Genomic DNA, 27,569 nt, shown 5'->3' on the forward strand with positions numbered 1-27,569 from the left:
GTAACCTCTTGTCTCACCTGTTTCCTTCCGTTCTCTATCTCTCCTGTTTTTCATTCATCTCTTTCCCCCTCCACTCACGCTGCCCCTTTGTTTTATTATGAAGTTCAAATTTGTAAGGGGTCTCTGAGGCTTTGGGAAGCTGTGAGCCTCAAAAGTGCTAGTTTGCCGGGACCCTTCTAAAAGGGATGCTTGATGATCTTACCGCTGGGTTCATCTGAAGGATTGCTAATCACATTTCTGTCTGGGCTGGTAATTTGAGCAAATGTACAAGTGATTGTTTTCAGCTTGTTTGAGTGCTGGGTCAGGGTATTGTTCCTGATATTCGAGGTCCTACTTGACAAACTGGATACTCGCTGGATCCAGTTCCTCGCCAAAACGCTATCTTCAGTTAGTCCAGATGACAAGGCATAGCATTTAAACCGTGAGCTGTCACTGATCCCATCCACACTACACACTTCAGCATGAGTCTCTGAAAGGAGATGCAGCAGAATCTCCATCAATCTTTGCCAGTTCCATCCCAAATAAATGAAAATGGGAGACATCCACACGGGAGTTTCATGACCTCGGGATATTTTGCAGTGTACTTATTTATTGTAATGCAGGAAACAGTGATCGGTTTGCACACATTAACCCAGAAACGAGATAAATCGATTTCTGTTGATGATTTGAGGTGTGATTGTTGGCAAGGCGCCAGGGAGTAGTTCCCAGTTTTTCTTGGGGTAATTCTGCAGGATCTTGTGCATTTGGCAATGAGGTCTAATAGCTTAGAAAATCAGAGCGATTGTAAACGTGGGTGTTGTAAGTGGCAGTGACTGGGTTTGCAAATCTCTCTTTGTTTTGCACACTGATCTAAATAAGAACCCTTCCCCCGCCATGTTTAATAGCTGATTTAATTTGCCTTTACGCGGCAATCTGCAGGGGAAGCAAACGTACATGTAGCTGAATGGTGTAATATCAGAGGGAGCTGGGAGCCAGAGCAACAGCCGCTTCACGTCACTGTCTCCGAGACGTCATTACAGCCGCTGATTATCGCAAAAGGCCCGATGTTTGTCGCTATTCTCAGCGGGATGGCACTCTACATGAACGCGGCTATTTCTGTCCTCCGCCTGCTCAGTTATCTGGCCTTTGCAGAGAGGAATGGGTATTGGCTTTTTTTAAAAAGGCAAGCAGTAGCTCCTCTAGTATAAGACTCTGATTAAGTTTGACTGAACAAATCTGGTCACTGAGACCCTGTTTCAATCCAAAACTCTGGGTGTGACTCCTCTTCCACCCGCTTCCCCCATTGCCCTTAAATGAGCCAGTGACTGCCCCAGCAATTTTGTTTCTGTGCACGTGACAATTTTCCAATCCCAATTCTTGCTGTGAAACGTTGTTGATCAGCCTGGACTCGTGACTTTGGACAGAGTCTGTACATTACCTGACTGGCTGCTCATTTGCCTCAATCATCAACTCCCTCAAATTTCTATCTGATTTTGCCTCTAGGTTATTTCTATACAGTCTAATTTCCCCAGGCTGTCATTACCCCAATCTATGCAAACCAGTTAAATATCACCAGGAAAAGACGCTGGAAATGCTCATTGTCTCTCCAGACATTGCCAAACGGTTCAGGTCAGTGACCTCCTAAGAATTGTACTACGCACCTTTTTTTTTCTAGAAACTTTTCCTCTTGAAAGTGGAAGAGAATGTGGAACTCCTTATCAAAGGGGCTCTCTGAGATGAATAACTGGTGCACTAAGAGGAAGTTATGTAAACTGGAGTGAGAAAGACCATAAGACATAGGAGTGGAAGTAAGGCCATTCGGCCCATCGAGTCCACTCCGCCATTCAATCATGGCTGATGCGCATTTCAGCTCCACTTACCAGCGTTCTCCCCGTAGCCCTTAATTCCTCTAGACAACAAGAATCTATCAATCTCGGCCTTGAAGACATTTAGCGTCCCGGCCTCCACTGCACTCCGTGGCAATGAATTCCACAGGCCCACCACTCTCTGGCTGAAGAAATGTCTCCGCATTTCTGTTCTGAAATGACCCCCTCTAATTCTAAGGCTGTGTCCACGGGTCCTAGTCTCCTCGTCTAACGGAAACAATTTCCTAGCATCCACCTTTACCAAGCCATGTATTATTTTGTACGTCTCTATTAAGTCTCCCCTTAATCTTCTAAACTCCAACGAATACACTCCCAGTATCCTCAGCCGTTCCTCATATGTTAAAGGACTAAAGGATGTTAGTTGATAGGGTGCAATGAATGGAGAGCAAATGGGGATTCAAACTGCAATGTGTGTTCTCAGGTGTCATTTTAAATGAGAAATAAAATTGATGTTTCTCTCAGGTTTTCATTGTCACTCCCCTTTATACAACAATGCGGTGGTTGCAGAATAGTCCCAGTTTGGATAAGAACTTAATGAAATGCAAGAAGCTGCAGAAAGTTTAACGGTGTGCTTGGTCTGATTTTTGATTCATGATACAAGTTGGGTTTGTAGTACCGGTGGGTGTGAGTAAAGAATGGTTACTGCAAGGTTTATTTGAAGATTAATAAGACTAAATTTGAAGCTCTTGTGTGTAGTGTATTTGCCTCTAAGCTGGGTGTTCCTGGTTCAAGATCTACCAGAGGACTTGATGGTTGAGGAAGGTATGTTGTAGTGTGGCTTAAAAGGTTGAGTATCAACTTACAACCGTTTCCAGCATTTGCTAATGGTTGGCATTAAGAACAGGGAGGATGTTGGTGAACCACTACAGAAAGCAGTAGTAAACCACTGCAGTACCTTGACTGGTGTAACTGTGGACAGGTACACCAAACCTGAAGGGAGAGAGGATGCAACTGAAGAAATCATACAGACTTAAGATAGGTAGATGATCAAATGGATTGGATGTAAAATGTAGTGAGATCCATGGTTTTGATTTAATGTCTCATGCAAAGGTTGGTCTGCTCTGACAGTAAAGACCCCTCCCAGACTGTCAGAGCATCAGTCTAGGTTTCATGTTTGCATTTCTGGAGTGGGATTAGAACCCATGACCTTGCATTTCAGGTCAAACTATTGACACTGAGCTATAGCTTGATCTGTACATCTTTGTATAACCCAGTGTTCTGTGCAGTTTTATGTTCATTTGGGAACAGGGTTAAGATGAGCCCAGTGCTTTTTAATTGCAAAAGACCCTTCACTGTCAATGGCTCAAGTCAACTCTCTCCAAAAGTGTTCACTCAACAATAAATTCCATAACACTAATGTAACTTCTGAAGAGATACTTTTGCCTCTGCATCATTTTTACAAAGCACTGAGATGTCAGGATGTGTTGCGGAATATTACTTTCAAGTTGCTGAAATATGCCAGGAAGTGTCCCCAGTAATAGGATTCAAAATAGTGAGGCTTTCAAAATCAGAATTATCATAAACTATGTCAGACAGAGAGAGCCTGCTGGAGCAGTGCAGGCTTAAAATGTTGCTTTTTTAGTAGTGCACTCGGCTGAATCAAAATCACATCTTCAAGTGAAGATCTTTGGTACAAAGTTTGAGGCTGATATTCCAGTGTAGTACTGAGGGAATGCAGCAATGTTGGCATGGTTTTCTTTCAGATGAACCATTTAAACCAAAGACACTTGTGCTCTCTGGGCCAGGAATAGATCCTGTCACAGCTTGCAAGAAGAGAAAGAGTTATCCTGATAGTCCTGGCCAATATTTATCCTCTACCAGTAACAATAAGACAGCCTATGTGGTCTCCTTTCTGTTTATGGGATCTTGCTGTACAAATGGACTGCATTTGCAACATGATAAAAGTGACTTCAAAAGTACACGGTTGGCAATAAAATGCTTTCTGACATCTTGAGGTCATGAAGGTCCCAATAGAAGTGCAAACCTGGGGGAGGGGGGGGTTCTTGTGGCACATGGGTATAAATGCTACAAGGAGGCCTGGGCTCAAGTCCGAACTGTTCCAAAGATGTGTAATAACATCGAGAACAACTTAACTACAAAAATATCTAGAAATGCAAATTTTTAATTTTTTCAGTGATTTTATTTTTTCTCTTACAACCTGGGTTTGACTGGTTTAGTCATTGTGTTTTTTAATACAGTTCAGGCAAGAATGTGAATGGCCTAATTTGGACTGTGGGTTTGAAATTGGGTTTAAAGCAGGTGTGGACCAGTGTAAGCTGTCCCAGTTACAGTTAGTTGCAGCACTCCAGGGTAGCGAGAGTGAATACACTGGCAGGGCTTTTTTTTCCCTCCTGATCTCCCTGCAGTGGCCTCCGCTGCAGAAAGTGTGCAGATACTGGCTGGAGAGAGATTTGGCTCAACTATGATGGCCCGCTTGTTTACAGCCTGTGAATGATTGTTATTTGAAAGAATGGCTGCAGAGTGAGATGCCAAGACGCACAAACAATTAGGTGGTAGTAGCCTATTGAGAGATTAGAACGCTTGGGGACAGAGGGTCGCAATGTGAAGATTCCTGTTTTGAACCTGGGATTTCTGGAGCTTATTTCATTGAAACAGTGGAGTTTTACTTGGCTGGTTATAGAGGTGTGTTTAAAATTTCCAATTTGGGGGAGTATGAGACAACAGTAATAGTGCTTACATTTTGAACAGAAGATCATAAATGGAATTAAAGTGAGCAGATGCAATATCGCCTCCTGCTGGGAGCTGCTTCCTGAGATGTTTCAGTAGTTTCTCAGTCTTTGGTTCCTGGGTCACTGAATCCAGTTTCCTGGATTACGTGCTGTAGCTCCTGCATTTCCCAATACTGGGAACCTCGTGCTTTGGAATCTTGGGAACAGGTTTGGAGTGATTGGGACTGGGCTGCATTCTCCATTTATAGTCAGTTGTGTGGTTGTACGAGTTGTTGACACTTCAAATAGATGGCTTTTGTTGGGATTTTAAAAATCCATTTCTGCCGATATTGGTGTCTGTGACAGAGCTTCATGTTGCTTTGACCATCCAATTAAGAGTCCTGTTGCTCCGGGTCTGGACTCTCCAGCTAAGGATAGCAGGTTTCCACCCCAAAAGGACATTAGGAACTCCTATAGTTTTAATGACAATTGGTAGTGGCCACAATTACTGATTTAACTTTCAATTCCAAATTTCAATTTCAACTGGTGTTAGTTAGCTCAGTGATATGACTATTATGTCACCACCTCCCTTTTCCTGGTGGTAGGAAAAATAGATCATTCTCTCCTCCAGTTTGTTTCATCATGGATTGATTATCACTGCAGAGGCCTGAGTGCACAATTTAGCCTGTCACTCTGTGCAGTACTGAGGGGGTGCTGCATGGTTGGAGGTGTTTTTGCACATTTTTTTTAATCAGCCTGGACAGCTGTCTTATACCATACCTCTCCACGAGGTGGGAGTTGATCCTAGGTCTCTTGGCTCAGGGACACTGCCACTGTCTCTTTTTAGGGTGATATCAATAAAGTAAAGGCTCCATCTACTGTCTCCAGTGGAATCTTTTTATCCACAGAACACAGAATGAATGCAGAGTTCTTCAAACTTCTGGCAATACCATGAGAAACTTAGGAACATCTGAAAAATAACTACGTATGGAAAAACTAGCAAAATAATGCTTGGGCTTCAGAAACGAATTGAAAAGCAATTTGGGGCATTGTTCAGTGCTGTGATCATTACTAATAAATCTCTTTTAACAGTGGAGTTGCTGGATAGTTATATCCAGTGTAAGTAAGTACATGAGGAACAGGAGGAATGATTGCTTGCTGACCATGTTCAATCTCCTGGATGTACCTTTCCAGACAGAGCACTGGACAATGAGGAATCAAATTCTTGTTACTTTTTTAAAAAATAATTCATTTACAGATGAGTGTCACTGGCTAGGTCAGCAATGATTACCCATCGCTAATCATCCAGGGGGCAATTAAGAGTCAACCTCATTGCTGTGGGTCTGGAATCCCATGTAGGCCAGACCAGGTAAGGATGGCAGTTTCCTTCCCTAAAGGACATTAGTGAACCAGATGAGTTTTTCCAACAATTGACAATGGATTAATGGTCATCATTAGATTCTTCGTTCCAATTCCACCATCTGCCTTGGCAGAATTCAAACCTGGCTCCCCAGAACATTACCTGAGTCTCTGGATTAACAGTCCAGCAACAATACCACAAGCTCATTGCCTTCCTGATTTTGGATTTGTGTGTGGGGAGGGTAGGTGCAATTCTCCATGATCCATGTCGAAGTATGCTCCCTGAAGTTTCCTCTGTGTGATTTGGAGCTGGGCTAAGTAGCATTGCTCATATTTACTCCAGCTGTGCCTCAGGGTTTAGTTTCAACTAATTCAAAAGTCCACACCAACTCTAGAAAATGATTTATATATCAATATTTAGAACATTTGTTTAATTTTTTTTTCTTGTTTTTTTCAGAATTCTAAAACCAGCCAGGGTCTTGTGGGCCTTCGAAATCTGGGCAACACTGTGAGTCTCTCTTCAAAAGACTATTTATCTCAACTTGTAGATAATGTTCATGAATAGGCATTTAGTTAAGAATGAGTCTTACAAGTATTTTATTATGGTTTAAATGGGCTTTGTGCCCCTTTAGAGTGGTGTAGGGCTTGTCTGACCTCGATTTGCCTTCTCACCTCTTTTCTTTCCCCCCCCCCACCCCCCGCCCAAAAAAATAGTCAAGAGTGGGAACAGAGAGAACATGTTGAACATATTGCACTATGAGAGCATCACAACCTAAATAATCTTGTTCTGAACTGAAATACTCTTGTTTTCCAGCCAGGGTTACTGAAGTGATCAGAAACAGGAGCTTTGGTTGATTTCTGTCCCCCTGCCCCCTCTCATGGTCCTCTGGGACACAGAATTGGTTATTGATCCACGCTGTGCTCCCAAGCTAACATAAAGTAGATGCTGGGAAATATATCTGCTGGTTGTGCATTTAAGAATTATTATTATGGTTATGAAATGGAGTGAAGCACATTGTATCAGAAATTGATGTGTAGTTGAAGTATTCTCTCATCAGTGCTGTTGTTTTGATAGAGGCAGTGAAAGTACAAGAGAGCTTGTGAATCAAACCCAAAACACTGTGTTGGTTAAACAGCTGATGGGTGTTCCTGTGTTGTGGGAATAGTGGTATGGGATTTGCAAACATACACCTCCATTCGACACCTGGCTTTACACTTGTTTTATAAACAAGCTGAGCTGTAAGGTCTGTTCGTTTTAATCTGTGTTTAAACAAAGCAAGTCCCCAGGGACAGATGGGCTAGAAGTTGTAGAAAGAGTGAAGAAAAGTCAGTCACAGCACAGTTGATATTGTCTCGGGTTCTGCCTGAAGGAACCTTAACTTCGTTCCATGACTTTGAGCTCCCAGAATTAATTTGGGTGCGAGGAGTCCAGAATTCCCAGCTGGAGCTCTGTCCATTCGTTAGGATCTTCTGATTCAGCAGATAGTTGTTTTAGCCAAGTCACCAGGCTGATTCCAAAGGATAGGAGATGGGGAATCGAGAGAAGGCACAACAACAGGATAATGTGAGAGAGGGGCACATGTTCCTAAGCCCTGGAATTTATTCCAGCAGTAATGTTCTGCCTCCTTAATTCAGCAGCACTCTGCCTGTAGAGTTTGCAGAACAACACTTGTTCACTGTATTTTGGTACATGACGACAATAAATCATCTCCATTAATGACGATCGACTTGACACTGACATTTTTTACAAACCCACCGACTCCCACAGCTACCTGGATTACACCTCTTCCCACTCTACCTCTTGCAAAAATGCCATCCCGTATTCCCAATTCCTCCGCCTCCGCCGTATCTGCTCTCAGGAGGACCAGTTCCACCATAGAACACACCAGATGGCCTCCTTCTTTAGAGACCGCAATTTCCCTTCCCACGTGGTTAAAGATGCCCTTCAACACATCTCGTCCACATTCCGCACCTCCGCCCTCAGACCCCACCCTCCAACCGTAACAAGGACAGAATGCCCCTGGTGCTCACCTTCCACCTTACCAACCTTCGCATAAACCAAATCATCCGCCAACATTTCCGCCACCTCCAAACAGACCCCACCACCAGGGATATATTTCCCTCCCCACCCCTTTCTGCCTTCCCTCCGTGACTACCTGGTCAGGTCCACACCCCCCCTACAACCCACCCTCCCATCCTGGCACCTTCCCCTGCCACCGCAGGAATTGCAAAACCTGCACCCACACCACCTCCCTCACCTCCATTCAAGGCCCTAAAGGAGCCTTCCACATCCATCAAAGTTTTACCTGCACATCCACTACTATCATTTATTGTATCCATTGCTCCCGATGAGGTCTCCTCTACACTGGGGAGAATGGACACCTCCTAGCAGAGCGCTTTAGGGAACATCTCCGGGACACCCGTACCAATCAACCACACTGCCCCGTGGCCCAACATTTCAACTCCCCCTCCCACTCTGCCGAGGACATGCAGGCCCTGGGCCTCCTACACCGCCGCTCCCTCACCACCAGACGCCTGGAGGAAGAACGCCTCATCTTCTGCCTCAGAACACTTCAACCCCAGGGTATCAAGGTGGACTTCAACAGTTTCCTCATTTCCCCTCCTTTCCCCCCCCCCCCACCCTAGTTTCAAACTTCCAGCTCGGCACTGTCCCCATGACTTGTCTGGACTTGTCCTACCTGCCTATCTCCTTTTCCACCTATCCACTCCACCCTCTCCTCCCTGACCTATCACCGTCATCCCCTCCCCCACTCACCCATTGTACTCTATGCTACTTTCTCCCCATCCCCACCCTCCTTTAGCTTATCTCTCCACGCTTCAGGCTCTCTGCCTTTATTCCTTCCTGATGAAGGGCTTTTGCCCGAAACGTCGATTTTACTGCCCCTCGGACGCTGCCTGAACTGCTGTGCTCTTCCAGCACCACTAATCCAGAATCTGGTTTCCAGCATCTGCAGTCATTGTTTTTACCAACAATAAATCAAGTCAACTGCAGACCATAAACACTGCTGTTTGAAAGAGCCAGTTTGGCTTTTGTTTTTAGATTTGTTAATCTGTCTTTAAGAGTGAAAACCACGCTGACTATGGTAGTTTTGACAGCTACAGGCTTGTTGCTTTGTTAAATAGTCAGGAGCCTCCAAATTCTGCTGCACATAAGCGCTGGTCTCCGGTTACTTGCATTCCTACCAGTTTCTGAATTTCATCTGCTCTCCTTGTCTCGTTTGCCTGAAGTGTGGTCATTAACATTCCTGTTTCTCTCTTTTTTGTTGTTGCTGTAGTGTTTCATGAACTCCATTCTGCAGTGTTTGAGTAACACCTGGGAGCTGAGAGATTATTGTATTCAGAACACATATTGGCGAGATCTGAACAACCGGGGCCGCACCAACACCGCACTCATGGAGGGTCAGTGCTCATAGCTATTGATCAAGAACTATGGCCAGGTCATTCGGTCTCTAACAGTGAATCCAGTGCTTCCATCCCCGTATCCCCCATCCCACCACCATCACTGCCGCCCCCAACCCTCTACCAAAGACAATAAAATATTCTTAGCTTTTGTGTGATCTCTCCAATATATCACCATGTTTACATCATCTGGAATACTGTTATTATAAAATGGCACTAATGTTTTACCATTATCTAGTAGGGTCTGGCAGGAATGTCTTGAGACCAAATGGAAGTTGGGAACGGATGATATATTAAGAACTCTAGGCTTGTGTGTGGATACAGAACAAGTATCTGGCTAGAAAAGTGTATGTCTGATCAACCTTTTAACCTCTGTCAACTAACCACTACAACAGGAGTTAGTTACCAAGGCAGTGTAATTAATAATGTGCTGAATGACTTTATGATAGTGAAAATAACATGTTGTTCAACCTGCATTGACCAAGACCACTAAAGTTCATTTGTCAATTTTTGCTCCTGTAGAATTTGCAAACCTTCTCCAGGCCATGTGGACATCCTCCAGCCATGATCCCATCAGTCCTTCAGAGTTCAAAACACAAATTCAAAAATACGCTCCACGATTTGTCGGATACAAGTAAGTCCTGTCCAAAATATCAGTAATAATTTTGAGACTGAAACCTGTTGGTATGGTTCCTGGCACCAGCAGACCCCACCCCAGGACTTATTCAATCCCTTGTATTGACGGTCTTGGGTGATGGTGAAAGCTGTGTAAATGTAGGATTATTGGTTAGTCATTATCTGACCTTTTGAAATTTTATTGCTCACTTAGTCAACAGGATGCCCAGGAGTTTTTGCGTTTCTTGCTGGATGGGCTTCATAACGAAGTGAACAGAGTGTCAGTGCGTTCCAAGGCTATCGTGGAGGACTTGGACCATCTTCCGTAAGTGTAAACAATCTGCCAGTGTTTATCAGTCAGAGCTGCTGGTGTGCACGTTGCTTCAAGCAGTTTGGTTTGAGCAGTGTTTTCATTCAATGCAGGTTTCAAGTTTACAATCTTACTTTTTGACTCTGATTCTGACTCTGAGAGATGCGACCTTTTTATTTCCCTGCGTTTCAACTTTCTTAGAATTTACATCACAAGAACCGATTATTCATTGGTGTTAATGGCTCACATGAGCTTATTCCCACTCTCCTTCAGACAATTAGAATTCGAATCCCTAGAGTGTGGAAACAGGCCCTTCAGGCCAACAAGTCCACACTGACCCTCTGAAGAGTAATCCACCCAGACCCATTCTCCTACCTTATATTTCCTTCTGACTAATGGACCTAATACTATGGACAATTTCGCATGGCCAATTCACCTGAACTGCACATCTTTGGACTGTGGGAGGAAACCAGAGCACCCGGAGCAAACCCACGCAGACACTGGGAGAATGTGCAAACTCCACACAGCGGCCAGAGACTGGAATTGAACCCAGTCTCTGGTGCTGAGGCAGCAGTGCTAACCACTGAGCCACAGTGGTGCTCCAAATGTACCCCATAGTTTAGCTGAACCTGTGTCCAATCATTGCCCAACAATGTTCTAGAATCAACTTTGTGAATTTTTTTTTAAAAACTGCTAACTGAAATGACTGTGTGATAGTCCTCTGCCTTTGTAACCCTGATTATTGTAGCTAATGTCTGGAAGGGTTCTGTTGTTGTGTAGAACAGAGGTGTTGCTTGGATCAGACTTTCCCCCACGCATTCTGCTATATGTCAGTGTTCCTGACTGACTTTGTGTGGCTCCTTTTTAATATGAAAAAGTCATTTTCAAGTTTGGCATTGGCAAATATTTCCAATTAATTAACGCATTAGGAAAATCTCCAATTGCGGGTGGTATTTTGTTACACAACAAGCTGAAATCATTTTTATGTTGTCTTGTGTTGGCGCTTGATTTAAATTTTCATCCCCACTTCCAGGGACAATGAAAAGGGGAGAAGAATGTGGAAGAAATACCTGGAGAGAGAGGACAGTTGGATTGTAGGTGAGCGCAATACACTTGGGTTTTCACATGAACGCAGCCACATGCAATTGTGCAGATCAGAATTACAATATCAGGGAAAATTGAGTATACCTAATCTATTTTTTCCACATCAATTACAACCTAACTGATTTTTTTTTTCCTCTCTTTCCTTTCAGATCATTTTGTGGGCCAGTTGAAAAGTTCCCTGACCTGCAGTGAATGTGGCTATTGTTCCACAGTGTTTGACCCCTTCTGGGATTTGTCACTGCCCATTTCAAAGGTGCGCTACCAAAATTACAGCTGATGTCAGCAGCCATCTTGATTTACTCCTGTATTTCTACAGTGTAAACACCAGCTCCTCTGTATGTTTCAATAAGGTGCCTCTCATTCTTGTAATTCCCATGAGTACAGGCCCAATCTATTTCAATCAACCTCTGCTTCATAACTCATCTCAGCCTCCTGATTCTTTTCTAGACTACCTCCAATGCCAGTGCAGTTCTCCACAAATGGGGGGGGGGCCCAAAACACTTCATTATTCTAGCTGTGGTCTAACTAGTACTTTGTACAGTTTTAGCAAAGTCTTCCTACTTCCAAATCCATTCCAGTTGAGATAAAGTCTAATAGCCCATTTCACCTGTTAAACTTGGATGCTGACATTTTATGATTCATGAACAAGGATTCTGAAATCTCTCTTCTATATAGCTTTCTGCAATCTTCCTCTGTTTAAATAATGATCATCACCTCTATTCTTCCTGTCAAAGTGCATGACTCACATTTCCCTACATTATAATCCATTTGCCAAGTTATTGTCTGCTCGTTTAACCCAACTATATCCCATTACAGACTTTGTGTGATCCTCATACTTGCATTCCTAGCTATTTTTGGTATCGTTTGTAAACCCGGCTATTATGCACTCACTTTCCTCATTCAACTTGTTTAATATTGTAAATATTTGTGGTCCAAGCACACCACTAGTTCCAGGTGACCATCCTGAAAATACACTCCACCAACCTCCGACAAACCTCTGTCCAACTCCTCTTTCCCAAAATGTGTTGGACTGGAATCATACATCAGCCAAAGCAGGTCAGAAGCAAGTGTTCCTTTTTCAGTTATAACGAATCAGCTGGTTACCTATGACATTTGAGATTCACTTGTATTGGGGCTGGTTTTTATTTAGAATTTCTGTAATGAACCTGTTGGGATTTAAACTTGCCCTGAACTTTTTGTTATAATTTCTGAAATCTAATATAAACTGTGCTGACCATCTCTGGTATGACACAAAAATAGGAGTGAACTCCAGCTGTAGGAAATTTTAATTTGGGAGTTTGTGTCATGGGAGCGGGTGCTGAAATGCCTCCTATTACCAGCAAACCCCTGTGGAAAGAGACAAAGTGAACGTTTCAGAAAAAGGACATTATTTCTTCAGAACAGATTCTTTCTTGACCTGGAAGGGACCTTGATTTGAAATGTTTGCTCTAATTTCTCTCAGTAGTTAATACCAGGCTTGCTGAGTATTTCCAGCACTGTTTTCTTCCACTTCAGATTTCTAGCATTCATTATATATTCTTTTGTTGGCTTTTAATAATCTTGTTTGGAGCTTGCAGATCTGTTTTAACGGCTTTAGCCTTGCTTTAATGTTTTAGAGCTGCCAATTCCTTCAGTGTGAAAGGGAATAATAGTGTTATGACTAATTAGATTTTTCTGTTGCCATCACAACATTTCTTTTAATAGCATGCTGCAGTACCTTAAGCTCTGCTGCTTTGCCAGTTTTTTTTTTGTTTTTAGCTAAAAATATTTTGCGCATGTTCCTTGTATATCAATTGAAATTAAGGGCAAGGATCTGGATGCAAAGGCCAGTGTGATCCAAATCCCTCCATACCCAACTCCATCTCAAAAATAAGTTGGTTTCCAAAAACAAGAATTAGAATTAGAGGGGGTCAATTTAAAACGGAAATGCAGAGACCTTTCTTCAGCCAGAGTGGTGGCCCTGTGGAATTCATTGCCACTGAGTATAGTGGAGGCCAGGATGTTAAATGTCTTCAAGGCAGAGGTTGAGAAATTCTTGACCTATTAAGGGATACGGGGAGAGTGTGGGTAAATGGCGTTGAAATGCCCATCAGGCATGATTGAATGGCGGAGTGGACTCTATGGGCCGAATGGCCTTATTCCATTCCTATTTCTTATGGTCTTAACAATGTCTTATTGTTATCAACAGTTCAAATGTTTGTTGCTTATTAATTCCTAGCTATTACTGCTTTTACAGAAAGGTTATGGTGAAGTTTCACTAATGGATTGTATAAGACTCTTCACAAAAGAGGATGTTCTGGATGGCGAAGAAAAGCCAGTAAGTTGATGTTTTCTGTTTTGATGGTCACTTGAAAGATCTGTCAATACTTGTGTGGAAAATGCTTATTAATAATACACATGGTGGCAGTTTTAAAAACCAGCGTCTCTCTTTGTGGTAATTTCCTCATTCTGGTGCAAAAGTCCGAAGCCACATGCCAATCCCAGCCTGGAAGTTGGCATATGGACACAGGCTACTTCAGTCATGAATGGTGCAGAATGTTGTGAAATTATCAGTGAACATCCCTACCTGTGTCTTTTATGTTGGAGCATTCGTAAACTTGGCTATAATACATTCACTTTCCTCATTCAAGTCACCAATACATTGTAAATATTTATGGCCTGAGCACTGATCCCTGTAGCACGATGGCTTAGTGGTTAGCACTGCTACCTCAGTGCCAGGGACCCGGGTTTGATTCCAGCCTCGGGCAGACTGTCTGTGTGGAGTTTGCACACTCTCCCCGTGTCTACATGGGTTTCCTCCCACAGTCCAAAGATGTGCAGCTTAAGTGGGTTGGCCATGCTAAATTGCCCATAGTGTTCAGGGATGTATAGGCTAGGTGGATTGGCCAGGGAAACAGTTACATGGAGGGGATGAGTCTTGGTGAGATGCTCTTCAGGGGATTGGTGTGCACTCAATGGGCTGAGTGACATGTTTCCGCATTGTATGAATCCTATGGTTGGACCTGGGACACTATCCTTGGGATCTCCAGCAGAGATGTCCTGTGACCATGATGGAGGTTAATCATCTATCACAATCGTCTTTCTCTGTGCTAGGTATGTCTCCAACCATGAGAGCTTTTCCCTGATACCCATTGACCTATGTCCTGCTTGGGCCTTTGATGCCCCACGCACTCAAACAGAGCTTTGATGTCAAGGGCTGTGTCCCTCTGTGGTTCGAATCTTTTGGACTAAGGCTGTAATGAAATCATGAGCTGAGTGGCCCTGTTAGAACCGGAACTGAGCATCAGTGAGCAGGTTATTGCTAAGCCAATGCCACTTGATAGCACTGTCTCAATTTCATTTGCTTTGCTCCTGAGAGGTAGGAGACTGGCAGGGTGGTAATGAGCTGGGATGGATTTGTCCTGCTTTTCATGCGCTGGACAATTTTTTTCCATGGTGCCAGTGTTGTAACTGTACTGGAACAGCTTGGGGCTGGGGTCATAGTTAATTCTGGAGCACAGTTTTTCAGTACAATTATTGGAATATTATCCAGGCCCATGACTTTGTTTGTATCCAGTATCTTGAGCTGTTCCTTTATCACGTGGAGTGAATCCAGTTGGGCTGAAGATTGATGCCTGTGATGCGGGGGGCCACTGGAAGGGGTTGGGATGGATCGTCCATTTGGCACTGATGGTTGAAGATAGATGTTAATACATCAGCTTTGTCATTTGCCTTGTCTTCAGCCTTAAGAAATAGGATTGATCTGAAAGCTAAACTCACTGAATACTGAACATACAACCTCCTACAAGCCACTGCTTTGAAAAAAAAGCACGGTGACCTAGTGGTCAGCCCTGTCCAAAGATGTGCAGGTTCAGTGGATTGGACATAGAAAATAGAGATGGGATATGGATCTGGATGGGATGCTGTTTGGAAGGTCAGTGTGGTTTCAATGGGCAGAATAGCCTGCTCCCACACTGGAGGGATTCTGTTCTATTCAAGGTGATCAGAATGATTCCCTCGTGGAAAGTCTCAACATTTGTAGCCTGTAGAATAAAGTTGCAAATAAATTCTGCTGAATATCTTGATGGCTGAAACAAGAAATCCAGAATGTGCACCCTGTACAGTAAATCCCTTGAAATTTGGCAAGGTGAAAGCTTTAGTCACTGAATGGAAGGTTTTTTTTTGAAGATTAAATTTAAGCCTGCTTTGTTTCCTTATTTTTAAAAAAGAATTCAATCGCTCAATCCCAGGAAAAATAAGAGATCAAAGCACAAGTTACATGATTAATCGGATTAACACTATTCACTTTAAAAACAACCAACAATCTTTTAGTTGCCTAAGAATGTTACAGGGCTTGGTATGTGGATGACCAACAGAAACCAGGATTAGTGTTCAAACTTGCTTTGGAACATGCCAGCTGTCTTTGACAAAAGGTAACTTTGATGTCACCCAGCAGTATCACGTGTAATTTTGTCTCCAAGTTCTGAAACCTCTCTCTGCAAACACCGAGTTAGCTGGACCATGTCGACTGCAGCTGTTCAAGAAAACAGTTAGTTACCTTCTGGAGGTCAACTTGGGATTGACAATAAAAACGGGCTTTGCCCACATTCCAAGAACAAAATGTAAAAGTAAATCTGTGAATGAGTTTAATCAACAGTAAACTCCTTGAAATGTTTTCCCTTCTTGCATCTTGCATGTTCTGTTCAATGTGTGCTGCACGTCCATGGACCCTTATTTCACTTTTTCCCTCTGTAGGATAGATTTTTTTTTGTTTTTTTTTTCTAAATTTTTTTTGCTCTGATGGGTGCCTCACTACATGCCTATCAGAGCACAGCTTTCTGACTAATTTGACTCTTTTCCCAGTCTGTTGTTTCTGACAAGCCCTTAACTGAATTGCTATTGAGAAAGCTAATAATTTAGTGATCCCAGGTTTAGAAGGGTAAATTATGAAGACGGATTCCATAGTATAAGCTTGTGCTTAATTGTTGAGAAGATTTTAAAGAATGATCTAATTGAGATGTTTAAAACGTTAGTGTTGTTTGAGAAAAGCATTTCCTCTTCAATGGCAATTTTAAGGATGATTTTAACATTTTGAGCTGGGGATATATATAAAAGGGATTGCTGCATACAGAAATTTAAACCTTCCCCCACCCCCACAAAGCTACTTGAGGTATTTCAAGACTCTGGTCAAGGGATGTGGAGCTGAAACACCATCCATTTATCTAATTAAGTAGCAGAACAAGGTTGAATGCTCTCTCCCTGTACCAAAGGTCCACAGAGTCATAGAGCTGTACAGCACGGAAATAGACCCTTGGGTCCAACTCGTCCATGCCGACCAGATATCCTAACCTGATCTAGCCCCATTTGCCATTATTTCGCTCCTATCTCTCAACCCTTCCTATTCATATGCACAACCAAATTCCTTTTAAACGTTGAGATTGTACGAACATCCACCACTTCCTCTGGCAGCTCTTTCCATACACTTACCACCCTCTGGGGAAATAAAAGTTGTCCCTTAAGTCCCTTTTTAAAACATTCCTCTCTCAGCCTAAACCAATGCCGTTTAGTTTTGGACTCCCCCCACCACAGGGAAAAGACCTTCGTATTTATCCCATCCATGCCCCTCATGTTTTAATAAACCTCTGAGGTCATCCATCAGCCTCCATTCCCAGGGAAAACAAAGCGAGGATGTAAGATGCTGGAGATCAGAGTCAAGAGTGCCCGAAACATCGATTCTCCTGCTCCTCAGATGCTACCTAACTTGCTGTGCTTTTCTAGCACCACACTCTCCACTCCAGGGAAAACAGCCCCAGCCTAATCAACCTCTTCCTATAGCTCAAATCCTCCAAACCTGGCAACATCCTTGTAAATCTTTTTTGAACATTTTCAAGTTTTACAACATCCTTCTAATAGGAAGGAGACCAGAACTGAGTGGACTATTCCAATAGTAGCCTAATTAGTACCCTGTACAGATGCAATATGACCCTCCAACTCCTGTACTCAATACTCTGACCAATAAAAGAAAGCATACCAAACACCATCTTCACTATCCTATCTACCAGCGACTCCACTTTCAAGGAGCTATGAACCCACACTCCAAGGTCTCTTTGTTCAGCAACAGTCCCGAGGACCTTACCATTAAGTGTAAATGTCCTGCTCTGATTTGCTTACCCAAAATGCAGCATTTCACATTTATCTAAATTAAACTCCATCTGCCACTCCTCAGCCCATTGGCCAATCTGATCAAGATCCCATTGTAATCTGAGGTAACCTTCTTTGCTGTGCACTATACCTCCAGTTTTGGTGTCATCTGCAAACTTGCTAACTGTACCTCCTATGTTCACATCCAAATTATTTATATAAATGACAAAAAGCAGTGGACCCAGCACTGATCCTTGTGGCACACCACTGGTCACAGGCCCCTAGTCCGAAAAGCAATCCTTCAGTACTATTGTCTGTTTCCCACCTTCGAGCCAGTTCTGTATCCATATGGCTAGTTCCCTGTATTCTGTGATCTAACCAGTCTACCAGGAGGAACCTTGTCAAACGCCTTACTGAAGTCCCTATAGATCACAGCCACTGCTCTGCCCTCATCAATCCTCTTTGTTACTACTGCAGAAAACTCAATCAAGTTTGTGAGACACAATTTCCTGCACACACCACAGCCATGTTGACGATCTGTGTAATCAGTCCTTGCCTTTCCAAATAAATGTACATCCTGTCCCTCAGGATTCCCTCCAACAACTTGCCCACCACCGATATCTGGCTCACAGGTCTATAGTTCCCTGGCTTTTCCTTACTACCTTTTTTAAACACTGGCACCACGTTAATGCCAGTCTTCTGGCACCCCTCTAGTCTTCTATGACTATTGATGATCCAAGTATCTCAGCAAGGGGCCCAGTAATCACTTCCCTAGCTTCCCACAGAGTTCTAGGGTACACCTGATCAGGTCCTGGGGATTTATCCATCTTTATGCATTTCAAGACATCCAGTACCACCACCTCTGTAAAATGGACATTTTTCACGATGTTGCTATTTATTCCCCAAGTTCTAAATTTTCCACGGTAAACACTGAAGCAAAATACACATTTAGTATCTCCTATCTTCTGCAGTTCCACACATAGGTGGCTTTGCTGATTTTTTTTTTTTGTTTTAAGGGGCCCAATTCTCTCCCTAGTTACCCTTTTGTCCTTTAATGTAGTTATAGAATCCCTTTGGATTCTCTTTAACCCTGTTTGCGAAAGCTATCCCATGTCCCTTTTTTTTGCCCTCCTGATTATTCCTGTCAAGTATATCCTCCTACTGTCCTTGAACTCTTCTCCGGGATTCACTTGATCTCTGCTGTCTACACCCAACATGTGGTTCCTCCTTTTATTTCAGCATAGATTTCCATTTGGCAAGAACTTCCTGAATTGTGCTGAGTTTCTGTGGTGTGGGCTTTAGATTTTTTTACCTGTAACTGTTCATTCTGTCTTCCAGACCTGCTACAGATGTAAAACACGAAGAAAATGTACCAAGAAATTTACAATCCAGAAATTCCCAAAGATCCTTGTGCTTCGTATCCTTCTGTGCTCTCTGAGAAACCTCGAATCACGACCTTGGTGTTTGTTTAGTATGTATATTGTGGAATTGAGGGAATTGTTGGAAAATTATTCATGTTGTCAAAGCTTTTTATCATGCACTCACCAGAACATTTCACAACAACATCCATTCAATGGGGAAGCCAACACTTGCACTGTTGAAAGGCATGCTGCTTATTTGGCAAGTGGACTTTGGTAACAGCATTAGCATTGAGAATGCATCATCAATGTTAATTGACAGCCAATAGCCGAGCTTTGTTTAAATTTTAAACCAGGCAGGTTGACTGACTCTGGTCAAGGCTGTGTCCTGAGAAATGAACCAGCAATTGAGTAGAAACCGGTGCAGTGTGTTTATGTTCTTTCTTCAAAGAACAGGATCTTATGTATTATGTATTTTCCAGTACTGACAAGTGTGCCACATTGCAAATCGACTGACAATCCTAGATTGCAAGTCTAATTCTTTACTTCATGATTATCTAGCAAATGTTCTTCAATTGAAGAATTACATCTAGTTTGGGATACTGCAAAGTTTGAGCTAGTTGGGGTCAGTCGGTACCATTGTTGCTTGTTGCAAATGGTTGAAGGGCTGTGCCATTTGACATGTGCCATTTTCTGAGATGTATCACCGATATACCTGGCATCACAAAAGCACACAACTGCATAAACCACATTGCTCATTTGTGTGATAATAGAATGTCTTATTTGGCTTGACAGTATCCTGTTAATGGCAAACACTATTCATGTTGCTACTGCAAAATAATAGCACAAAATAGCTAGCAACACATATTGCTAAATAGTTTAAGATCCCCCAACCCTTGTAGGGTAATTTGAGGTCAACAGAGCATTTTACATGAGCAAGTATCACCACTTCCATGAATTTGTGCAACAGAAGTTTTAAAAAAAAAACACTTCTGATCAATGTAGCCATTATGCCAGTGGGTGGCTTTGTGCTCAGTTTCAACATTAAGTTTGCATGGTGAACAATTAAGTCCTGTACAACAAAACAATTAGTGGAAGGAATGTAGAGTCTGCGTGACAGTAAGCTGGAAGAATCTTAATCTCATGAATAGAAGGCTGGCTCAGTAATAGGATGCAGAGAGCAGGAATAACTGCTAGTTGGCACAATAACAAGCAGTGTACCACAGAGGCCTCAGCTATTCATGGTTTTAAATTATTTGGATGAAGGGACAGAAAGTATGGTTGCCAAATTTTGTTGATGACTCAAAGATATATAGGAAAGCAAATAGTGAAGAGGTCATGAAGCTGCAAAAGGATAATTCGTTGGTTGTGGGCAAATAGAGTATAATATGGAAAAATATGAAATACTTTGTCATTATGTAAATAACTTAGATGTGAACATAGGAGGTATAGTTAGTAAGTTTGCAGATGACCCCAAAATTGGAGGTGTAGTGGACAGCAAAGAAGGTTACCTCCGATTACAACGGGATCTAGACCAGATGGGCCAATGGGCTGAGGAGTAGCTGATGGAGTTTAATTTGGATAAATGTGAGGTGGAAAGTTGGAAATCAGGACTTATACACTTAATGGTAAGGTCCTGGGGAGTGTTGCTGAACAGAGACCTTGGAGTGCAGGTTCATAGCTCCTTGAAAGTGGTGTCGCGGGTAGATAGGATAGTGAAGAAGGCGTTTGGTATGCTTTCCTTTATTGGTCAGAGTATTGAGTACAGGAGTTGGGAGGTCATGTTGGGGCTGTACAGGACATTGGTTAGGCCACTGTTGGAATATTGTGTGCAATTCTGGTCTCCTTCCTATCGGAAAGATGTTGTGAAACTTGAAAGGGTTCAAAAAAGATTTACAAGGATGTTGCCAGGGTTGGAAGATTTGAGCTATAGGGAGAGGCTGAACAGGTTGGGGCTGTTTTCCCTGGAGCGTTGGAGACTGAGGGGTGACCTTAGAGGTTTACAAAATTATGAGGGGCATGGATAGGATGAATAGACAAAGTCTTTTCCCTGGGGCCAGGGAGTCCAGAACTAGAGGGCATAGGTTTAGGGTGAGAGGGGAAAGATATATAAAAGGGATCTAAAGGGGCAACTTTTTCACATAAAGGGTGATGTATGTGTGGAATAAGCTGCCAGAGGAAGTGGTGGAGGCTAGTAAAATTGCAACATTTGAAAGGCATCTGGATGGGTATAGGAATAGGAAGGGTTTGGAGGGATATGGGCTAAATGCTGGCAAACGGAATTAGGTTATGTTAGGATATTTGGTCCGGCATGGCAGAGTTGAACTAACTGGTATGTTTCCAGTACATCTCTATGACTCTATCTCTGCTGTACATCTCTATGACTCTATCTCTGCTGTACATCTCTATGACTCTATCTCTGCTGTACATCTCTATGACTCTATCTCTGCTGTACATCTCTATGACTCTATCTCTGCTGTACATCTCTATGACTCTATCTCTGCTGTACATCTCTATGACTCTAGTCCATTTGGTAGGAAGAATATTTTTTTAAAAATGCATTCTCAGTGGTGAAAGATTGCATCTGAGCAATCTTAAAAATGGATCTGTGTCCTAGTGCACGAATTGCAAAGGCTAGTATGCAGCTATAACAAATCAGGAAAGCTAATCGAATGTTATTACATTTGTATTCAAATCTCCTTGCAATAAGTATGAAGTTTGTTATAAACCTTCTCTGAGCTGTTTCTTAGACTAGTAACTGAAATGGATGGGTTGCCTTCTGAGAAAAGCTTATACAGGCTGGATTTGTATCTACTTGAGTTTAAAAGGATAGAGGTGACTTAGTTGAAATATAGCTGTTATGACGAGTAAACATGGAGACAATCTAGAATGAGCAGTTACTGTTTAATAAAAGGGCATTCCCATTCAAAACAGTCGAGACGACAAAAGTATTTCTGAAGGTTGTGTCTTTGGAACTCTCTTCCTGAAAAGTAGCAGAAGCAAAATCTTCTGGATATTTTTAAAGGTTGAACTGGTTCAATCCTTATTAAGCAAGGGGCTAAAAAGTCATCAGGAAAAGATGGGAATGTGGATTTCCGATCACAATTCAGTCATTCAAAAGCAAATTTAAACTGGGCCTGACATTTCCTTGATTCCAGGTACCAGCTCCTGATGGAGGTTGGCAATGGCCTGGTATTATCATTTCACATTTAATCCAGAGACTCTGATAATATTCTGGGCTACTGGGTTCCAATCCTGCCATGGCAAATGGTGGAAATTTGAATTGAATAAAAACTGGAATTAAGAGTCTAATAACCACAAATCCACTGTCAATTGTCAGAAATACCCAACTGGTTCATCAATATCCTTCAGAGAAGGAAACTGTCACCTTTACCTGCTCTGGCCTGCGTGTGACTCCAGACCTGCAGCAATGTGGTTGTGTCTTAACTACCTTCTGGGCTATCAGGGGTGGGCAGTAAATACTGGCCAAGCCAGTGATGCCCCCATCCTGTGAATGAATTTTTAAAAATGCTATCACTTCCAGCCTGATCCCTGAGCAGAATTGTTTGCTAAGTAACCTAAGGGATAGGTGGGAGGGATATGAGCCTGCTCAAAATTCCATGCAGCAATTCCTGATTTCTGTGGTCATTTTCCCTTTTTGTTCTTCAATTTGATATCTCAATGAAACACAACCTGTGATTGTTTACAAGAAGGGGGAAAAACATTGTGAACCTTGACTCAACATCTTGCAGATTTGAAGCGATTCTCTGAAGCTCGGATCCGCACCAGTAAGCTCACTACCTTTGTAAATTTTCCTCTGAAAGACCTTGACCTTCAAGAGTTCTCATCTGAAAACTCTGGTGAGTATTGTAGGGGTACTTAATATGTACAGAATCTGTATGCAACATGCTCTTTGTGGTCCTGGTACATTACATTGCCAATCCTCCAGTGTGCTGGCCATGGCTCAGTCACTTTGTGATCCTGATTGTTAAAAGATTTCAGGCTGAAGTCCCAAAAACAAAGGCTATCTTCTCCGAGCAATACTGAAGGAGTGGTGTACTGTTGATAGCACCATCTTACAGGTGAGATGTGAAACTGAGATGTTAAACCATGGCACTACTTTGAAGAGGAGCTCAGGAACTCCTACTCCCTCCCCCCCCCCCCCCCAACTCTGGTATCTTGACCAATATTTATCTTTTAATCCACAAAACACCAATAGGTTGACATGCTATCCACATTACAACAGTGGCTAGATCCTGAAAGGACTGCATTGACTGTAAAAGCACCTTGAGATTGCAAAGCCCAGCAGGTCAGCATCCGAGGAGCAGGAGAATTGACCTTTCAGGCAAAAGCCCTTCATCAGGAATGAGGTTGAGCCAAGGGGGTGGAGAGAGAAATGGGATGTCTTTGAGCTGTTCAGTAATCATGAAGAGTGCAATATCAGTAGGAGTCTGTCTTCTCTTCGAGTTTGTTGCTTTTGTAATCAAGTCAGTCAAACGGTATGCTCAACATTCGTGGTCTTAGGAGTTGAAAATTCAATGATTTAGGATAGAGCTACATTTTGCAATATTGCAGGCTCTCTATCTCCTTCTGTCCCTGAACAACATATTGATTTAAAGTAAAAATTGTTGACTTTTAAATATGTTTCTTTGAAATGGACTTTTTGTTTTGTTAGCGAGGCAAAAAGACATTGAGATTAAAATTTCAAATGAGTGGTGAGAAAGGTTAGACTCTGAAGTGTTCTATTTCATTCCATATGTAGATGGAAAAAGGATAAAAGTTTAATCAAGAGCATTAAAGGAAAGGATTTAACTGTACACAGTCCATCATTGCTGTGTCATGGAATATTCTGACAAACAGAAAATTAGTAAAAGGCTTCTCTCTCATAGTACCTTTTTGGTATGAGAGCGATGATTTAAAATACACTGAAAATGTTTGTTTTTTTTTTTTGGCAGCTCATGCAGTTTACAATCTCTATGCTGTGTCCAATCACTCAGGCACCACCATGGGTGGACATTACACTGCATACTGCAAGAACCCACAATCTGCTGAGTGGTACAACTATAATGACTCCAGGTGAGTTCCAGCAATGCTGCCTGTAACCCAAAGTATTAATTACATAAAAGGACAAAGTCTGCATTGAAGCATTCCAAGAACGTTCAGTCACCTGATTCCTAGGAGAAGCCCTCATGCTATCAGGAAAGGTTGGAAGGTTGGTACTTAGAAGAATCCAAGGTGATCTTCTTGAAATGCAAAAGATTCTGAAGGGACCTGACACAGTGGATGTCGAAAGGATGTTTCCCTTTGTAGGAGAGTAGCACCAGGAGGTGAGGTTTGGGGGGAGGTAAAGAAGCCTCTTATCCCTGAGGGAGATGAAAGAGACTTTAGAGGCCTGTGAATCTTTGCCAGTCTCTCTTTCCTAGAGAGTAATGGAGACAGCATCACTGAATACTTTTAAGAGGCGAGTTGTCTCTTTTTTTTTTTATTATTAGTCAAGAGCCTAAGGGTCAGCTAGAAATTGATGTTACACCCATTATCAGAGCAACTGTGATTGTATTGAATGGCAGACTAGGCTTGAGGGCCAGAATCGTCCACTCCTGCTAATTTGCATGGACATATGATGGTGCACTGCAAATTACACCAACATGTTTGTTAGCCCATGGTGACCCTGAAAGCCAAGCAATTTAACAAATGAAAGCAGAGGGAGGAAGCAATTCTGTTAAATAATGCTTCATAGGAATTATCCCTAGCTGTGGAAAAGTTCAGCCAGGACTCGTGACCCTGCTTGCATGTCTCTCTTTGACATATGGCAGGAGTAAAATCCTGCTGCTACTTGTACAGTCAAAGAAATGCATGTTTGTGAATGTAGGATTGCACCATTTAATGAGCAGTCCCAAATGAAAGCATAGGAAGACAGGAGAATGAGCCATAATTCATAAATGTTCCTTTTTTCTTTGCAGAGTAACTCCAATGTCATCAAATCAGATACGGACAAGTGATGCCTATGTGCTATTTTATGAACTGTCCTGTCCTTCCTCTCGGATATAAGTTTTTGGTCATGAGAACAGGGGAAAAACAAAGCAGCTTAAACTGTCTCAGCAATGCCGACATTTTCAAATGATCATCACATATGTCCTCATGGTGCAACACAAAGTCCTTGACTAGGAATTCAACCAATCAATGACCAGAATGACTGACTGCACCAGGACCAAGAGGGGCGAAGGGGGGAGGGATAACACAAAGGGCTCTCTTTCAGAAATTCAGGGGTCACCAACCCTGAAGTCATTGACAGATATTTTCCAAAGTACACACCAGCATCTGCTGCAGAGTGAACCTGGGTTAGATCCACATCTTGCTGATGAAATACTGCCTACAACAGTAAGTTGTTGGAGCTGCAGGTTCCACATCAGCATCTCTCCTCAACACTGTCTTGGAGTATGTTTATTTTCAATTGCAGAATTTTTCTTGCAAGTCTTTTGAAACATTAAAACCACAAATTTGTTGCATAGAGGGATAGAGATGATCTGTTGCTGTTTCAGATCCTCCGTTACAAACCAAGGAATCTGAATCGGGGGGATTTTTATTTAAGTGTTAATTTAACTTTTTGGTTTAGTTGCAGTGATTTGCCTGAATTCCTTTGGCACATCTGGTTGAACATCACTGTCCAAAGATGTTTCTAATTTCCCTAACTGCCCCCTTCGATGAGGAACCTGCAATTTTAAATATTTTAAAAATATTTACATTTCAGTAAATTTGAAATATAATTTCAGATTTAAGGAATCTAGCCAGCTCTGAATTAGTGTTGATTACCTGAATTTGTACACTCTTCTTGAGGACTGATAAGTCACATTTTACTTGCCTGAATTAATCAGCTTCATCTGAATTGCAGAGATATGTCTAAGTGATCCCTATCTGTTAAACCATTAAATGGGAAGACATTGTGCAGCTAATAAGGTCCTAACTTGTTACTGGCACAGAATCCTTTTTATAACCTGACTAGAGAAGGGTCTCTTCTTAGAACCTAAAAACACAGGATAACAAGTGGTAACTACCACAGTGTTTGCAATGCTAGACTTTTTAAAATCCCTGACAAAATCTGTTTCTGGGGTATTCTGAACACCATGGAGTTGGTCAGTAGAGCTCAGGCTACTCAGACCTACAGCTGGTGCTCTGGGAAGTGATCAGTTAGTAGTAGTGTTCCATTGTCTTGTCTTGATTCATTCTAACTTTTCCTTTTTTTTAAAAATTTTTTTTGTTTCCCTCCTATCTACCTTCCTGCTTCTATCATCGTTTCTTTAAGGGCACTGCATCTTTTCAAGGTCATTTCTCATTTGCTTCCTCACTTTACATGTACCTTTTTTAATTTTCAGGGGAAAGGAATTAAACTTGGAGAGAGACAGTATTAATAGTAATCTTTAAATAATTTGGACTTTTCAGCTTCACAACTAAAACAGGTAGATTGCTTGATCATAAAGTGAACCCTTTCAGCCGTCGTTAGGATCCCAACCTCCATCTTTCCCCAGTACACGACTCCTCTGGTCTATTCTTCTTGCAGAGCCAAGCTCTGGATAAGGGGATACTGGGGTAAGAAGTTCAACTTCCTATTGGGTGTTATTAGCACAGCAGTTGTTTACTTTAAAATATAAAAGGTTCTGCAGGGATATTTACTGTGACGAGGTTGCATGAGGTGAGCAGTATGTACATCTAACAAACCTGTGATGTCTGCCATAACAAAATGGTTTCCAGCTGAAAACATCAATAAGGTCATTTTGTAGGTTCAAGTAATAGGATCCTGATATTTGTCCACTGTTAATTTTGCCTCCAGATCCTCCCTGCTTTGATGTTGGAAATTTATCTTTGTCTTTGATCTGAGATACAAAATCACCTGGAATTCAAGAGATTAGTTCATGATTTAAAGGATTGTAGAGAATATTACCCAGAACATTTTCAAACCTCCTGTTATGTGGGTTTATTTGTTGCTCTCTCGCGCTCTCTGCCCGACATGTAACTGGATGACTTCTGAAATGCGCACACTGTCCATTGTACTTTCTGGCATCACCCTCTGAGCCAATGACTCTCTTTAATATCATTATTTCATAAAAGATAGGGTTTTGAGGGGAAAAATGCAGACTGATGATGGAGTCTCTACCATCTGATAGCAAGTGTACCTCCTTTCATCTCACTCCTAGTCTTTACATCCTTTTAATTGCCCTACTTAAATATAGCTGTGTAAAGCTGATTGATCTTCAAACAGTGACCATCTGACGCAGTGCCCTGGCTTCTCTGACCAGCTTTTCCTGTGTATTCTCCTAACTGGCCTGTTCCTGTTCATTTTGCTCCCTTTTGTATTACCCTCCAATTAGTAATGCTGCATTCTCCAGTGCAGTGTAATTACTCTGCTGATTGTTTTTGATCCATACGTCAAGTCCATCTTGGGATGGTGAGCATCTGAACACAGTCTGACTTTTTCACACCTATACTCCCAGAACCCATTGTTCTGTAGGGCTTTTTAATTTTGTCTTTTTAAAAAAATCTCTAATTTTAACATGTTAATTTTAAATTCTAAACTAATGCATGGAGACGTGATGACTGTTCTATTTTGATATGCTGTGGGTTTATGGATAGATTTTGTTTACTGTGTAAACAAACAATGGATATATTTTATTATGTACTGTGAGGAGTTGTACATAAGAAGTTTTAACTAAATAGATATCTATAGTATATATATAGAATAACACCTGTGTGTATA

The 27,569-nt window shown here is 42.1% G+C and overlaps 1 protein-coding gene across 3 annotated transcripts in view; it reads left to right on the forward strand.

Annotated features, from left to right (window-relative positions):
- Window positions 1–27,071, forward strand: part of usp2a (ubiquitin specific peptidase 2a) — a 127,842-nt gene extending 100,771 nt beyond the window's left edge. For all 3 annotated transcript variants that reach the window (XM_043677740.2, XM_043677742.2, XM_043677743.2), the window contains 11 exons: window positions 6,351–6,401; window positions 9,190–9,313; window positions 9,836–9,947; window positions 10,143–10,253; window positions 11,272–11,336; window positions 11,492–11,595; window positions 13,579–13,659; window positions 18,801–18,879; window positions 22,573–22,680; window positions 23,776–23,896; window positions 24,781–27,071. In XM_043677740.2, the coding sequence (XP_043533675.1) occupies window positions 6,351–6,401; window positions 9,190–9,313; window positions 9,836–9,947; window positions 10,143–10,253; window positions 11,272–11,336; window positions 11,492–11,595; window positions 13,579–13,659; window positions 18,801–18,879; window positions 22,573–22,680; window positions 23,776–23,896; window positions 24,781–24,868 (1,044 nt within the window). In that variant the 3' untranslated portion in view covers window positions 24,869–27,071. The remainder of the gene's footprint in view (window positions 1–6,350; window positions 6,402–9,189; window positions 9,314–9,835; window positions 9,948–10,142; window positions 10,254–11,271; window positions 11,337–11,491; window positions 11,596–13,578; window positions 13,660–18,800; window positions 18,880–22,572; window positions 22,681–23,775; window positions 23,897–24,780) is intronic.
- The last annotated feature ends 498 nt before the right edge of the window (window positions 27,072–27,569 follow it).

This window comes from Chiloscyllium plagiosum, unplaced genomic scaffold (assembly GCF_037043375.1).
Source record: "Chiloscyllium plagiosum isolate Xiang-an unplaced genomic scaffold, Cpla_swu_hap1 HiC_scaffold_29, whole genome shotgun sequence".
Taxonomy (NCBI): Eukaryota; Metazoa; Chordata; class Chondrichthyes; order Orectolobiformes; family Hemiscylliidae; genus Chiloscyllium; species Chiloscyllium plagiosum.